The 14,746-nt window shown below is 46.1% G+C and overlaps 1 protein-coding gene across 1 annotated transcript in view; it reads right to left on the reverse strand.

The window, feature by feature from the left end:
* Positions 1 to 340: 340 nt before the first annotated feature.
* ARL3 (ADP ribosylation factor like GTPase 3) overlaps positions 341 to 14,746 on the reverse strand; it is a 44,039-nt gene continuing 29,633 nt past the window's right edge. The window contains exons 4-6 of the mRNA XM_066240026.1: positions 12,987 to 13,037; positions 10,106 to 10,291; positions 341 to 426 (exon numbers count right to left, since the gene is read on the reverse strand). Of these exons, the coding sequence (XP_066096123.1) occupies positions 379 to 426; positions 10,106 to 10,291; positions 12,987 to 13,037 (285 nt within the window). The 3' untranslated portion in view covers positions 341 to 378. The remainder of the gene's footprint in view (positions 427 to 10,105; positions 10,292 to 12,986; positions 13,038 to 14,746) is intronic.

The raw sequence follows: 14,746 nt of genomic DNA on the forward strand, positions 1-14,746 counted from the left end.
GCAGCATAAGCTGCTTCTTCCTCTTTTCCTTTCTCTTTTTGAAAGGAAAAAAGCCCACTGGAATTGTCTGAACTGCAATGCAATCTCTTGCTCATTTAAAAGATCTCATTTTCTAATCATGTGCTTTGAGACATTTAATACTATTTCAATTATGCAGAGGAAATAATATAATTCCTTTATTTGAAAAATGATACTGAACCTAAGAGATCAGTTAAATCTACTGCTGGAATGGGGATTCTTTTTAAACTGTGTTGTTCCCCCGCTTCAAACAGCTGTAGCTGTACACAGATGGAAAAACATTTGGTCAGAAAGCAGCAAATTAGTGTTTTTCAGGACCGAATTCAGCTCCCGAAGCTTGCGTCTCCATTCGTCCAGATTTTATTTCTTCTTCACAATGACATTTTTGCATACCCAGTTCATGCCGTCCTTTGAGGGAAAGGGGCAGAGAAAGGCAGTGTTAGTAATGACAGGCACTACCCACTCCAGTCCGGGAGCGGGGTGTGGGTACCTGGGCTCTTCCTTCTCTAACCAGCAGCTCCAGGGAGTTTCCTTGTCCTAGGAAACTGCAACAGGAACCCAGGGGCCCACCTGAATGACCAGGGACAGTGACCTCTGGGGAGGAGGAGCGAGGCCCTAGAGAGCAGAGGAGGGAGGCGGGAGGGGAGTGCCCAGTGTCTGAACTTGAGATGGGTCCTCAGGAACTCCCTCTGGAAAAATAAACACATCTGCCTGGATCCAAGGTCTGATTGAGGAGCTATCAGGAAAGATTCCAGCCATTTTTGGCTTTTTCTAAAAGCTGACCTTTGCTAGGGCATTAAATTCAATAAGTCACCCTCTGGTGCCCCGGTGTGTTTACAGTGTGGCAGTGTACACTTGGGTTAAATTAAATTTCTTTTTGGAAAAACAAACCAACTGCAGTGTGTGTTACTAGACACAAACTAAGGCAATGCACATTTATTTTTCTTCGTGCAGCACTACAGATAGATTTAAAAAGGGCCTGGCCTGATTCTTGAAGCTTTAAGCACTATCAAGCAGAGGGACTGGGGAGAAGCTTCCCTTAAAGGCACAGTGACCTTGAAAGTGTCCTCTCTTAGGAGGCTGGAGAAGGACAGACATAAAAACCATACAATGCCTACAGACACTTACTTGGCAGGTGGCATGATTTCTCCTGGATGCCAGGCCTGCCAGAGATGACCTCTTTTTCAACCCCCTTTGGAGCCACCCCGAACACTCTCCCTTTCCCTGGAGTCTCTCAGACCTTCAGGGGTGCGCAGAGTTCCCTTGGAAGCCCAGAACAAAATCAAAGAAGGATCCTGCAACAAATCCCTTTTCCTTGCACCTGTAACACATGCTTGCTGAGGTCCCAGGCACATTTGCACATCTCAGGGCATAAAAAGACATGAAGAACCCTGCATTTCCTGTGACCATGGAGCTAGTGGTTGAACCTGAACAGCTGAGCCAGCTTAAAGTAATAAATATCAGCTGACACTCTTGGCCATTCGGAGCATTAATCCCATAAACAATACATCACTGCGAAACAACCAGCAGGCATCCTATCTCCTGGCTAATCTGACCATAACCTGAATTTACAGTGATTAAAACTCCACCAGTTGCCATCAGAACACTTGGGCAGGAGAACCAGGTAATCTGACGGCTGTTCCAGAGTGGACCTCAGGGCATTTGCCAAGACAAGGCTGGCCGTGGCCGAAAGCCCAAAGGTGGACAGCATCTGGTGGCAGTGGGGACGAAGGGGGAGGAACGCCGAGGTGGGAGAACGGTGGCCTCCAAATACATCTCCAGTTTCAACTGGGTCAGCGACTGACTTGAGAAGCCGAGACCAATTTTAAGACCCTTTTATGAAAAGGATTATTTTAAAGAGAAGCATGTTTAATTTTAGTAGCTACTTGGTTTCCAGGAAAAAAAATGATCACCTGCCAGGAGACAAAAAAAGATTTTACAAATAAAAGAGGGATGAATAAGATAACGATCTCCTCTTTGCCTTCAAAGCCGAATAGCTCGGCACTTCTGTGGCACGTCCGTTTTCAGGAACCCGCACACGCACAATCAGAGGTGCGCACCTCAGTATTTTCTCCTCTGTAGACACTTGCAATATTTTATCAAGTCATCTCAGAAAAATCAAGAACAGTGTTCCCACACTATAGGAATACCACTTTTCCTCCTTGTTTTATGGCTGATTATGGCAGGGGGGTGGTTCTTTTATTATATGTAACTCACTGAACATGAACGCACTCAAAGAGATAGGAAAAATATTTACTCAGCTGCAGGAACCCGAAGCAGAACGTGGAGGGTGAGGGGTAGCTTTCTCCTGGGTATCTGTTATGGAGGCAGAAGAGATTTAAACGGGAGCCCTGCTGAGGAGCCATGTTCTCCAGATGTCTGTGAGGGCCTGGGGAGGCAAAGCCCTTCCAGCCACAGTCCTGCCAACAGAGGGCGCTGGGAGGTCGGCACCCACCTGCCGGGCCCTGCGCCTCTGCAGCTGCCTCCGGCAGCCCGAGGGAGGGAGTGTGGGAAGCACAGGGAGATTTAATAGGGGCCAAGCCCTGCGGCTGCTGTGCCCTGATCTGAAGTTGTACCTTTCCTGCTTTTACCTACCTGAGCTGGAGGTGAGGGGCAATCGGAGGGGCGGTAGTCAATGGGGACAATACCTCTCCAGTCGAAGCAGGGACAAGCTGCGCCAAGCTGCCCATGGGAAAGGAAAGATAATAGTGCTGTCCAAGATTCCTGAGGGGAGGGTCCATGTCAGACTGGCCTGAGGTTGTGTTTACGGAACCCAGCATGGTGTCTGGCCTACAGCAGGCACTTAATTTATACCTTTTAAATTAATCCTTGTAACAACTCTAGGAAGCAGGTACTATAAGTTCCACACTGCACGTGAAATGGGAGCACAGAATAGTGTGGCGGAGGCAGGCTGTGCCGCCAGGCAGTTTAGCCCGCACCCAGGCTCTTTAACCTGTGCCATTTCTCAATGGATGGGCAAGTGCTGGAGGGACGGCAGCAAGCCAGGAGAGATGCTGGGAATTGCCCTGAAGGTGGGGAAGAGAGCCATGCTGGTTGTCTCTATCAACTTAGGACTCCCAACTGACTGCAGGGGCACGAGACTGGGAGAGCCCATGATGCAGCTCTGAAAGGTCCAGAGGCTGTTTTTGGCCACTGAGACCTCAAGGTTCATGGGCTGCCAGCTACCTCTACACATGGAAGCTGAGCAATTACCTCACTATAGGTCCTACCTAGCGTATTAACTCTCCACCAAGACTGCCACCTCCAGCGGAAACCCAACATCAGAGACATCATCATAGCAAGAGTCGGACCTTCTGCTTCTCAGGGTGAAATTAGTGCTCCACATCACTCTTGCCTTAACTTGGCAAGGCTTTGTTTCTTAAAACAGATGACTGAGAGATGGTGAGCAGCTACTTGAAGGAGGTCACTGCTCTGCCTCTAAAGAAGGAAATCAACTCCTAGGTTTGTTTAATGGTTGGACCTTTGTTAAAAACTGGTTTGACCAAATGTCTGCACATTTCATCTTTGTCACGGGGACAACATTATGGCAGAGCCCTCCCCTTTCTCCCTCTGCCGCAGCCCCTGCCCAACCTTGCTGAAACAAGATCTAAATTGATTAGCTTTAATGCAATAATAAAGACTAAAGAGAGATGCTGAACCTCAAAAACTGAGCTTTGTTTGGCCTTGTGGGGAGGAAATACATTTTACCATGTCATATTATCCCCGAATATGACCACTGGGAAAAATATGAGGCTGCCCTTAATCACAGGGGTGGAGACCTACTCACCACAGATCTCAGTGGTCCAGGATTAAAGGCACAATGCCCCTTTCTATGAAAAGAGTGGTCTCTGATGGCCCCGCTCCTTTTTAGTATATGTGCTGCCGAAGCGAGCATAGCCCCGCTCCTTTTAATTTGATCACTCTGCAACGCATCCATCACTGCTCGATGGCTGGAAGGAAGCAGTGGCAGCCATGGCTGGGTGGGCCTGCCCTTTAACGCCACGAGGACTGTACGTCACAGCAATAATCGCTTTAAGACAGGAGGAGCTCAGGCCCTCGCTGAGTGATGCAGCCTATCCCATTGTGCCCCCAGGCCCCCAGGGTCAAGGAGCAGCTGGATGCAGCATACATAAAATATTGCTTGCTATTAATATTTTTTTCTGGTGACAAAGGGCATGCACCAGAGAGGTAGCAAAATTGCATGTCCCAAGCTTGCTTTCTTAGTTGATAGAAAGGTTTGAAAATTTAAAATAAACCTGAGGTCTGACTTGCAGATAAGCAGTTCCAGGTACACCTGGAGTCAACAATAACTGATGCCGGGGCCTAGAAAGAAGTGGTAAATGTCATTTTTAAAAATACTGAAATTCTGTTGGTATTTTAGGGGAAAATCCCCCTTAGACCAAGGAAAAAGGAACAGAAACAAAAAGCAGGGCTAGCAAATGTTTAGTGTCCATGTGCAAGGCACACTCTGACATGCAGCTCATAACCCTGGGCCCCGGAGGCTAGGGGTCCTTCCTCTGTTGGAAGACAGGGAATGCGGGAGATGTGAAAAGGAAAGAGGAGCATGAGGTGGGGGCACGGAGAGGAACACCCAGGAGAACTTTCTGCTAGTTCGGAGCTATTGGCGTAGGCAGGTCTTTACTATGAGTAAGGCTAGAGACCAGGTTCAAACGGACATTCTCTGCACTGAAAAGAAACTGTGTTCCAGCACAATTTTAATTAAACACACACATGTGTGCGCACACCCACTAGCATGCATGTGTGATGTTTTAGAGAGAAAAATGTCTTCAAACACCTGATACTATAACAGCAAAGGACAGCTGGTCTGGGGCTCAAATTCAGGTCTATCGGTAGAAGAGAGATTGATTTCTCGCTACCTTTCTCTGGCTTTAAGCCAGATCTGTTGTTCGCTATTTTCCAGACACCCAGGGAAAAAAAAGAGAGTCCCATGGCTAGATGTTATACACTGGCAGAGGCCCTAGCAACCCTGGCCAAGCCCCAAGGGCACAGAGGAAGGCTGCCTCCAGTCTGTAAGGCAGTCTGGCTAAGAGGCTGGTTCTCCCTCCCAGACATTTTTCAGTTTCTCCTCCTGCCTTCATCTGCTTGACATAACTGGGTCTCTCCTGATCGCTCCTCTGGACTCTGGGCTTCTCAGCAGGCCAGGGTTACCAAGATTGATGTTCTCCTTCAGCTCCCAGTGCCCTTTACCCATGCTCTGCTCTTGACAGTTTCCCATGAAAACCTGCTTTCATTACATGATGGGCTGGCCTCCTGGTCACCATCAATCAGGGGGAAAAAAACACTTGTCCTGAACTCTCTTGAAGCCCTCCAATGTCAATTTCCACACCCAGAACAGGGCTGTTGAACAACATATGGGACGGCCTGTCCTTGTAAAGACTGCACGTATTTGTCTTCAGGACATCAGGTAGATCAAGAACGTGAAATCCATCCCAGGAATCACTAACTTCCATCACCTTAAATCATGTGCTTAAGCTGCTCAGCTAAGGAGATGTGATACACCTGCCCAATGAGTCCCGAGAGAGAAGCTCAGCATGTAGCGGCTCTGTGGCTACTCCCCAGGCTCGCTCACTCCAGGGTGTTATTCATCTGTGTAAGGCCGGTCCCGCAAACACTCTAATTAAATACGTGCACACAAACACTGTATAAACAGAGACACTGTCTTCAAACACCTGAAACTAATGGAAATCCTAAGTCTTTTTTTTTTTTTTTACAGAGACAGAGAGTCAGAGAGAGGGATAGACAGGGACAGACAGATAGGAACGGAGAGAGATGAAAAGCAACAATCATTAGTTTTTCGTTGTGGCACCTTAGTTGTTCATTGGTTGCTTTCTCATACGTGCCTTAACCATGGGGCTACAGCAGACCAAGTAACCCCTTGCTCGAGCCAGCGACCTTGGGTTCAAGCTGGTGAGCTTTGCTCAAACTAGATGAGCCTGTGCTCAAGCTGGCGACCTCAGGGTCTTGAACCTGGGTCCTCCGCATCCCAGTCCAACGCTCTATCCACTGCACCACTGCCTGGTCAGGCCTAAGTCTTTTTTTTTTTTTTTTTAACCTTTGTATGTTTTTCTTTCAGAATCATTAAGAGCTGTGGTGCCAGATGCTATTTGACCAATTTAATGTCCAGTCACTTTAGTAGCTCTGCCCATATTGACCAGCTCTCATGGGGCAGTGCGTGGGGAGGGTAGAAAAGAAGCAGAAAAAAAAGATAATTTAGGGAATTTCAGAAATTATTACATAGTATCCACACCTGAAAGTGACCTTATGGACATTTTTCTAGTGAAGTCTTTCATTTTAGGAATACTTAAAACCTGAATTAATAAGCATCATTAAAGGCCTGCACTTGAACTAGGCAATGCAGGAAAAATAATTTCTCCTAAGTGACTCTTTTTAGAGTAAAAACCAAGACACCGGCTGAGTGGACAGGCATTTCAATCAGAGGCATCACCTGAAGAAGGGACATGATCACTCAGTCAGTGCCTCACAATGAAGTGTTTCCACAGAAAACGACACGACCTTTCTCCAGTCCCCAAAGGTTACCATTAAAGGACAATAGACAGCAGATTCCCTTCCTAATTAACATTTTTATTAAATAACACATTTCCAATAATGGTTAAATTCTCTAAATTTATATCATTCTATTAACCATAATCTAATCTCATTAACCTTGAAATCCCAGTCTTAACTACCCAATTCTATACACCATGGTACTATCTGCTAAACTAATTAAGTGACCTTCAAACTATTTCTCCTCCATATAAAATCTTTTTTTTTTTGCCCTGGCCGGTTGGCTCAGTGGTAGAGCATCGGCCTGGCGTGCAGGGGTCCCGGGTTCGATTCCCGGTCAGGGCACACAGGAGAAGTGCCCATCTGCTTCTCCCCCCCTCCCCCCCTCCTTCCTCTCTGTCTCTCTCTTCCCCTCCCGCAGCCAAGGCTCCATTGGAGCAAAGATGGCCCGGGTGCTGGGGATGGCTCCTTGGCCTCTGCCCCAGGCACTAGAGTGGCTCTGGTAGCAACAGAGCGACGCCCCGGAGGGGCAGAGCATCACCCCCTGGTGGGCAGAGCGTCGCCCCCTGGTGGGCGTGCCGGGTGGATCCCGGTCGGGTGCATGTGAGAGTCTGTCTGACTGTCTCTCTCTGTTTCTAGCTTTCAGAAAAATGATTTTTTTTTTTATCACGGTCTTTGTTAGCTCTCTCTTGATATAATTTCCTGTGAATCTGGTTGCTGAAGGTCCCCGATCTAAGAAGAACTTGAACAAAAATCAAACTATACATGGTTGTCTCACTTGATTTAAACTGATTGATTTTTAAGCTCTCCCCCACTCTGTAACTGTCTGATAGCTTACTGCCTCTTTTTTGGTCTAAAGATCCTGTGACTTAAAGGGAACTCCACTTCTACGGTGGTTACACAGCCAGGAACAAAGAACTCTATCCCTGTAACCTCCCCCTGACAAGACAGGGCGGGCTGGGGGCTGGGAAGACAATGACTAGAGCTCCCTCCCAGCCTCCAGGCTCCGATGAAGAAGTACCCTTGACTTGAATGCCACTACTCAAAATACTGATTTTAGATAACCCTAGTCCCTGCTTTTTACATCCATAAGGCTAGCTGAAGAAACAAGGACCTCTCTGTTAATTCCAGCTTTGCTTTTTCTCCCTTTCAACACTCTGGCCAAGCGAAAAAGATTACGGAGCTGCTGACTCCCACTTTCTTAGACATAGGCACACAAAATGTGTTTATTTTCTTTAGCCCGCCTTTCGAGTCCCCAACTTCAAGATCTTCTCTACTCTTTATATTTGTATTCTAAGCCATTTAGACAGTTTGCTTGCTGAAGTGGTTTGTACAAATACAAGGCTTCATCCACACCAAAATAACCTTAGGCTTCATAAAGGCCATCTCATGCACAATCGAGGGAAATACCTTAGGCAAAACTTGATTTAAAAAAAAAAAGTGAGGCCCTGGCCGGTTGGCTCAGAGGTAGAGCGTCGGCCCGGCGTGCGGGGGACCCGGGTTCGATTCCCGGCCAGGGCACATAGGAGAAGCGCCCATTTGCTTCTCTACCCCCCCCCCACCTCCTTCCTCTCTGTCTCTCTCTTCCCCTCCCGCAGCCAAGGCTCCATTGGAGCAAAGATGGCCCAGGCGCTGGGGATGGCTCCTTGGCCTCTGCCCCAGGTGCTAGAGTGGCTCTGGTTGCGGCAGAGCGATACCCCAGAGGGGCAGAGCATCGCCCCCTGATGGGCAGAGCGTAGCCCCTGGTGGGTGTGCCGGGTGGATCCCGGTCGGGCGCATGCGGGAGTCTGTCTGACTGTCTCTCCCCGTTTCCAGCTTCAGAAAAAAAAAAAAAAAAAGTGAGAAGCTAAATAAAATGATTGGAGTTTACCTACCAAAGACATTCTGGGTTGTGGTATATTTATTGAAGTCGCTTAAATTAAGCTGAAAACATGCAGTTAATTGGAACCTAATAGATCTATAATCACATTTGTGACTATAATTTTATAGAGGAGACTTAAGAAGAATAAAACTATTAATGATAGTCCCTTCGTCAAGTGGGATTTGGGGAAAGAACTTTATAGTTTTAAATTTTATATGCTTTTAGATGATTAACAATGAAACTATGTTACTTTTATAACCAGAGTCTAGGAAGGAAGGAAATAAATAAGATTTAATACCTGCCCCCTCCCTACACAGAAACCTCACAGAGGGACCCACACAGCGCTGGCATCCATGTTGGGGAGGGAGCTGAGGTCACATCTAGCGATTTGGCAGCCACTGCTACACACACACACACGCACGCACACACACGCACGCACGCACGCGCGCACGCACACACGCACGCACACACACACGCACACGCACGCACACACACACAGGCACAGAGAGCTTCACATGCGCAGAGAGCTTCGAAGAGAGTGGTACTGAGGACCGTCAAGAGGGGGTGCTTGTCTTGCGCTGACTGGTCTGCTCTCAGATCCAAAGGCCAAGCTCAGAAACAGGTTCTGGCTGTTTGTATGGCAAAAAGAAAAAAAACTAGGCAGCAAACAGATGGAACGAGTGAGATAATTCTAGGACGTGACTATTTTCTTGAAATAAAAGCAGTCAGGCAGTTTTAAGACAAATCAATGTCAAATGTCTGCGCAGCGAGGAGAGGAGAGTATTAGGAAGGAAATGGAAAGAGGCTTCAGGACGATTGAGAACTGAATCGCAGGCTTGGACTCAAACACACCAAGTTCAAAGAAAAGCCAACTGGTCATGCCACTCGAGACACATGCCGCATGGCAACGAGGGAAGACACCAGTTCCTTAGATGCGGTTAATCCCCCATGGCATCCCAGAGCAACACTGTCCGATCCTCACAGCTGGCATCACTTCCCTGGCAGGCCCACCAGATGTTTGAAATGAGGCATGTGCAGCATGCTGGGGCTTCTTCAAGTAGTCCTAGTGGGCTGGCTCCAAGTGTCACCTGCTTTGCGTCTGCTTGGTAGGCAGCCTCAAAGCTGAACCTGTTCATCATTCTTTGAGGATATAGCCTCTCAGTTGTCTCAGATATAATCATTTTCTGCCCTAAATTAATGTCAAATGAGGGGAAACCTGCTCTTCCAGTATACAGTTTCTCAGTATGAAACAGACACCAACTCTGAAAGCGATGGAGATAGTCAAGAGAAAAAACAAAACACTTGACAATAGGATAACTAGTGTATAAGTGTTGATGGCTCAGGTATCTTGGGAGTACATGCATTTAGTTTCCACAATATGAGACACCCACAAAGCCCCCAACCCAATCATCAACAACTCCTAAAACATCGTTGGAGTCTTCTGTTCCGACCTCCTACCTAATGGGGTAGTTTTTGCTTGTGTGGGTGGCTCGTCTTTCCTAGAACAGTTGATGGTGTCACACTGGTTGCTAAGTAGAAAAGAACTAAACTCTCCATGCCCTTAACATCCTGGATTGTTCACCTGCCAATCAAAGGCTACTTGTCTCATACTTTTTCTATGTAGATTGGCCTGACCAATGAGACAGACTACCTTGGTTAGCTGTCATATTGCCAGGTGACCAAGGCTTCCAGTAATCTCACCTGAATGCCCTCCCCTGTGAGAGCTGAGCAGGACTGGATCTGCCAGACTCGGTCGCGGATGGTGTGCAGGTTCAGTCCTTCCGCAATTTCCGAGGCAGGGGCTGCCGTGAGCAAATCCTGCTTATTAGCAAAGATGAGCACTGGAACACAATTTAGCTTTTCCTCCTCCAGTAATTCCGCTAGTTCCTGGGTCATTTGGAGAACGGATGGGAAGGGAATAATGAGAATTGAATATTTAACCACTCACTTCGAATTAGAAAGAACATACAAACAAACAATTAAGCTTATCAACTAGCCACTTTCCAGGGCAGCGGTTCTCAAACTTGAGCCAGTGGAAGAGCGCCTGGCAGGTCACGGGGCCTGCCCAGGAGACGCTGACTTTGGAAAGTCTGAGTAAGGGCCCACGAATTTGCATTTTTAACTAGCCACCCCCACAGTAGTCCTGCTATAGAGGGACTGACTCATAGATCATACTCTGAGGAACACTGTTCAAGGGAGGACACAAGTTGTGGTTAGAAACTTAGAACTTAGCCAAGGTTGTTATCGCAAATAACTTGCAATGCAATACACACACACACATATTTTCAAATATAAACTGAAAATGACAATTGCTTTAAAGACTTTGCATCAATCTTTTTTTTAAATTTTTATTTATTTATTTATTTTATAAATTTTTATTAATGTTGATGGGATGACATTAATAATTCAGGGTACATATATTCAAAGAAAACATGTCTAGGTTATCTTGTCATTAAATTATGTTGCATACCCCTGCATCAATCTTTATCACCAAAACATGTACGTGTGTTACACTTCATCAAACCCATATCCTGAAATAACTGTATGTGTCTGGCAAGGTCTCTGATTTTTAGGCTATTGTTTGGGGTCTAAACTGTATATTGATTTTGTCTACTCTAAGTATAGGAGAGGGTGTATATTTACCTAGGTACAAGGACCCACCTCTCTATTAAACCCACATTTTAACTCTACTTAAGACAGCTGGGCTATCAAAGAGAACTTGATGGTTCAAGAGGCAGATCATTCTATGATGCCCTTCACCTTCAAGGTCATGTTTGGCATTAGTTCACATGAGTGATGATTCAGAAATCATCAAGGTATTGAAGGGTTATCTTCAAAAGTCTGTAGAGTTCTCAAACTAAGTTCCAGGGAAAAGGAATATAAACATAGGGCTGCTACCTTTGGAATGCCACCTGTGGTAGTTTTAGGACACAAGCCAAGGACTCTGCAATCAAATGTAATCATGCTTCTCCAAAGAGGTCCACTCTACTCCTTGCTTCCTATCAGCGTACTCAGTAAAATGGTCTATGCCCACTGCTTCTCTGTTTGAAACTGTGTACACAGTCTGACCTGTGGTGTACAGTGGACAGAGTGTCGACCTGGAATGCTGAGGTGTCCGGTTCAAAACCCTGGGTTTGCCTGGTCAAGGCACATATGGGAGTTGATGCTTCCTGTTCCTCCCCTCTTCTCTCTCCCTTCACTAAGATAAATACATTTTTAAAAAATAAAAAAGTAAAAAAAATAACAACTGTGTACATAAACTCATAAACTGCACTGTGTAATCATGTTGACATGTACTCTGCATTTGAGGCCATATTTGGGTTCAAAGTACACCTATCTCTTGGCTTAGAAACAAGAGCAGCTTAGTCTTGGGTTGCACATTTCTTCCCATCCCTTCGAATTTGTTAAAGTTACTCTCAGATCAATTAAGTTGATATTGAAAAACATACATAGAAGAGCAGCGGCCTGGTGTGCGGAAGTCCAGGGTTCGATTCCCAGCCAGGGCACACAGGAGAAGCGCCCATCTGCTTCTCCACCCCTCCCCCTCTCCTTCTTCTCTTTCTCTCTCTTCCCCTCCCGCAGCTGAGGCTCCATTGGAGCAAAAGATGGCCCGGGCGCTGGGGATGGCTCCTTGGCCTCTGCCCCAGGCGCTAGAGTGGCTCTGGTCGCGACAGAGCAACGCCCCAGATGGGCAGAGCATCGCCCCCTGGTGGGCGTGCCAGGTGGATCCCGGTCGGGCGCATGCAGGAGTCTGTCTGACTGCCTCCCCGTTTCCAGCTTCAGAAAAATACAAAAAGATAAAATAAAATAAAAGAAAAGAAAAAGAAAAACATACATAGAAATAAGAAGTGAATTATCCCTCTGGGTTCATTTCTATGTGACTGGGAAGGAACCTGAAGAGCTTTGGGGCATGGCGGTAAGTCCATTTGCTTACAACTTGTTTATTCGATTTAGCTAAAACTGAAAGGCATTAATAAAAAAACAAAAACAGTTTAAAGGATTCTGAACTAATTTCTTTTTCTTCTTTTTTTTTCTTTCTTTTTTTTTTTTGTATTTTTCTGAAGCCAGAAATGGGGAGGCAGTCAGACAGACTCCCGCATGCGCCCAACCAGGATCCACCCGGCACACCCACCAGGGGGCGATGCTCTGCCCATCTGGGGCGTGGCTCTGTTGCAACCAGAGCTATTCTAGCACCTGAGGCAGAGGCCACAGAGCCATCCCCAGCGCAGGGGCCAACTTTGCTCCAATGGAGCCTCGGCTGCGGGAGGGGAAGAGAGAGACAGAGAGGAAGGAGAGGGGGAGGGGTGGAGAAGCAGATGGGCGCTTCTCCTGTGTACCCTGGCCGGGAATCGAACCCGGGACTCCTGCACGCCAGGCTGACGCTCTACCACTGAGCCAACCGGCCAGGGCGAACTAATTTCTTTTTAAGCAACTGGTATTTTTGCCTGTTTGCCAGAATGAGTCTTGTTTAAACTGCAAAGGTTAAACTAAACAAAAAACCTCTCTCACTCTCATACCTGTACAAGGCAGATTAATGAATACCCAGTTATTTGGGAAATAGCTCAACAGAAGAATTATTTACCTGACCCGTCTCTTCAAATCTTCTTCTGTCTGCACTGTCAATTACATATATCTGTAGAGTAAAAGGAGAATGTTATTTCAATAAGCAGATAGTGAAAAGCCAGGGTACCTGCTTCGGAAGGAGCAGATGATCCCATCAGCCATTTTCACATTAGCAAAGCACATAGAAATTGAGCTGGTAACTCTTACGTCATCTATGAATGCAAAATAAATAAATTAATTAGCCTGACCAGGCAGTGGTGTAGTGGATAGAGCATTGGATTGGGATGCAGAGGACCCAGGTTTGAAACCCTGAGGTCTCCAGCTTGAGTGTGGGCTCATCTGGCTTGAGCACAGACTTACTAGCTTGAGCGTGGGGTTGCTGGCTCAACCATAGACATGACCCCATAGACATGACCCCATGGTTGCTGGCTTGGGCCCAAAGGTCACTGGCTTGAAGCCCAAGGTCACTGGCTTGAGCCCAAGGTCACTGGCTTGAGTCCAAGGTTGCTGGTGTGAGCCCAAGGTCAATGGCTTGAGCAAGGGGTCACTGGCTCAGCTGGAGCCTCCCCTCTACCACCAGCAAGGCACATATGAGAGAGCAATCAATGAATAACTAAGGTGCTGCAGCTATGAGTTAATACTTCTCATCTTTCTCCCTTTCTGTCTGTCCTTCTGTCTCTGTCTCTCTCTTTCTCTCTCCTTGCAAAGAAATAAAAACTCTATGACATAATCTTCATTATCTTCCCATTTTAAAAAATTTAAAAAATATATGTACTTATTGATTTTAGTGAGGGAGGAAGGAGGAGAGAGAAAGAGAGAAACAGGCACATCAATCTGTTAGCTGCATGTGCCCTGACCAGGGATTGAACCAGTAACCTCTGCGCTTCAGGATGACACTCTAACCAACCAAGCTATTTGGCCAGAATTATTTTCCCAATTTATACATAAATAAACATAAACTCAAGTTACATCAGGTACTTGACAAAATTGAGATTCAAACTCAAGAATACCTGACAGTAAAGCCCAGAGTTGCTCTTAAACATTGCTATTACTGCATTTCAAATTGTCTGGAAGGGATGGTGTTTTGAGATGTCTACAAATTCTAGTCTTCGAACAACATCACTCTGAAAGTATCATTTACAGTAGTAACTATGCGCTGACTTCATATTGAGGCAGGAGACCCAGTGATCTCCATCCCATTCCTATTTTCATGAATGCTCGAAGGTTATAAGGAAACACTGGAAACATCAAGGGACATATTTTGCCAGAGTAAGAAAAGTCTTGAGATTCACTGTAAATTACAAATCTCAAGCTTTCTCTTCCATCAGTGCATTTTATTTATTTTTTATTATTTTTAAAGGTTTTATTGATTTTTAGAATGAGGAGAAAGAGAGAGAAACAGGGGGAATGAATGAGAAGCATTATCTCATAGTTGCTTCTCATATGTGCCTTGACCGGGCAAGCCCAGGGTTTCAAACCGGCAACCTCAGCATTCCAGGTTAACGCTTTGTCCACTGCACCACCACAGGTCAGGCATCCCATCACTGAATTTTATTTATTGCATAAATAACATCCTGTAACAATAAAGAAACTAAAGAAAGACCAAAAAAGAAAATCACCTACAGTTATAGAACCCAAACATATTATTTTAATTTCTTTTTTTTTTTTAAGCAAGATGAGGGAAGATAGAGAGACATGTGCCTCGACTGGGATCCACCTGGCAATCCTCGTCTAGGGCCAATGTTTGAATCAACCAAACTATCCTCAGCACCTGGGGCT

The sequence above is a fragment of the Saccopteryx bilineata genome, chromosome 7 (genome assembly GCF_036850765.1).
Source record: "Saccopteryx bilineata isolate mSacBil1 chromosome 7, mSacBil1_pri_phased_curated, whole genome shotgun sequence".
NCBI classification, from domain to species: Eukaryota; Metazoa; Chordata; class Mammalia; order Chiroptera; family Emballonuridae; genus Saccopteryx; species Saccopteryx bilineata.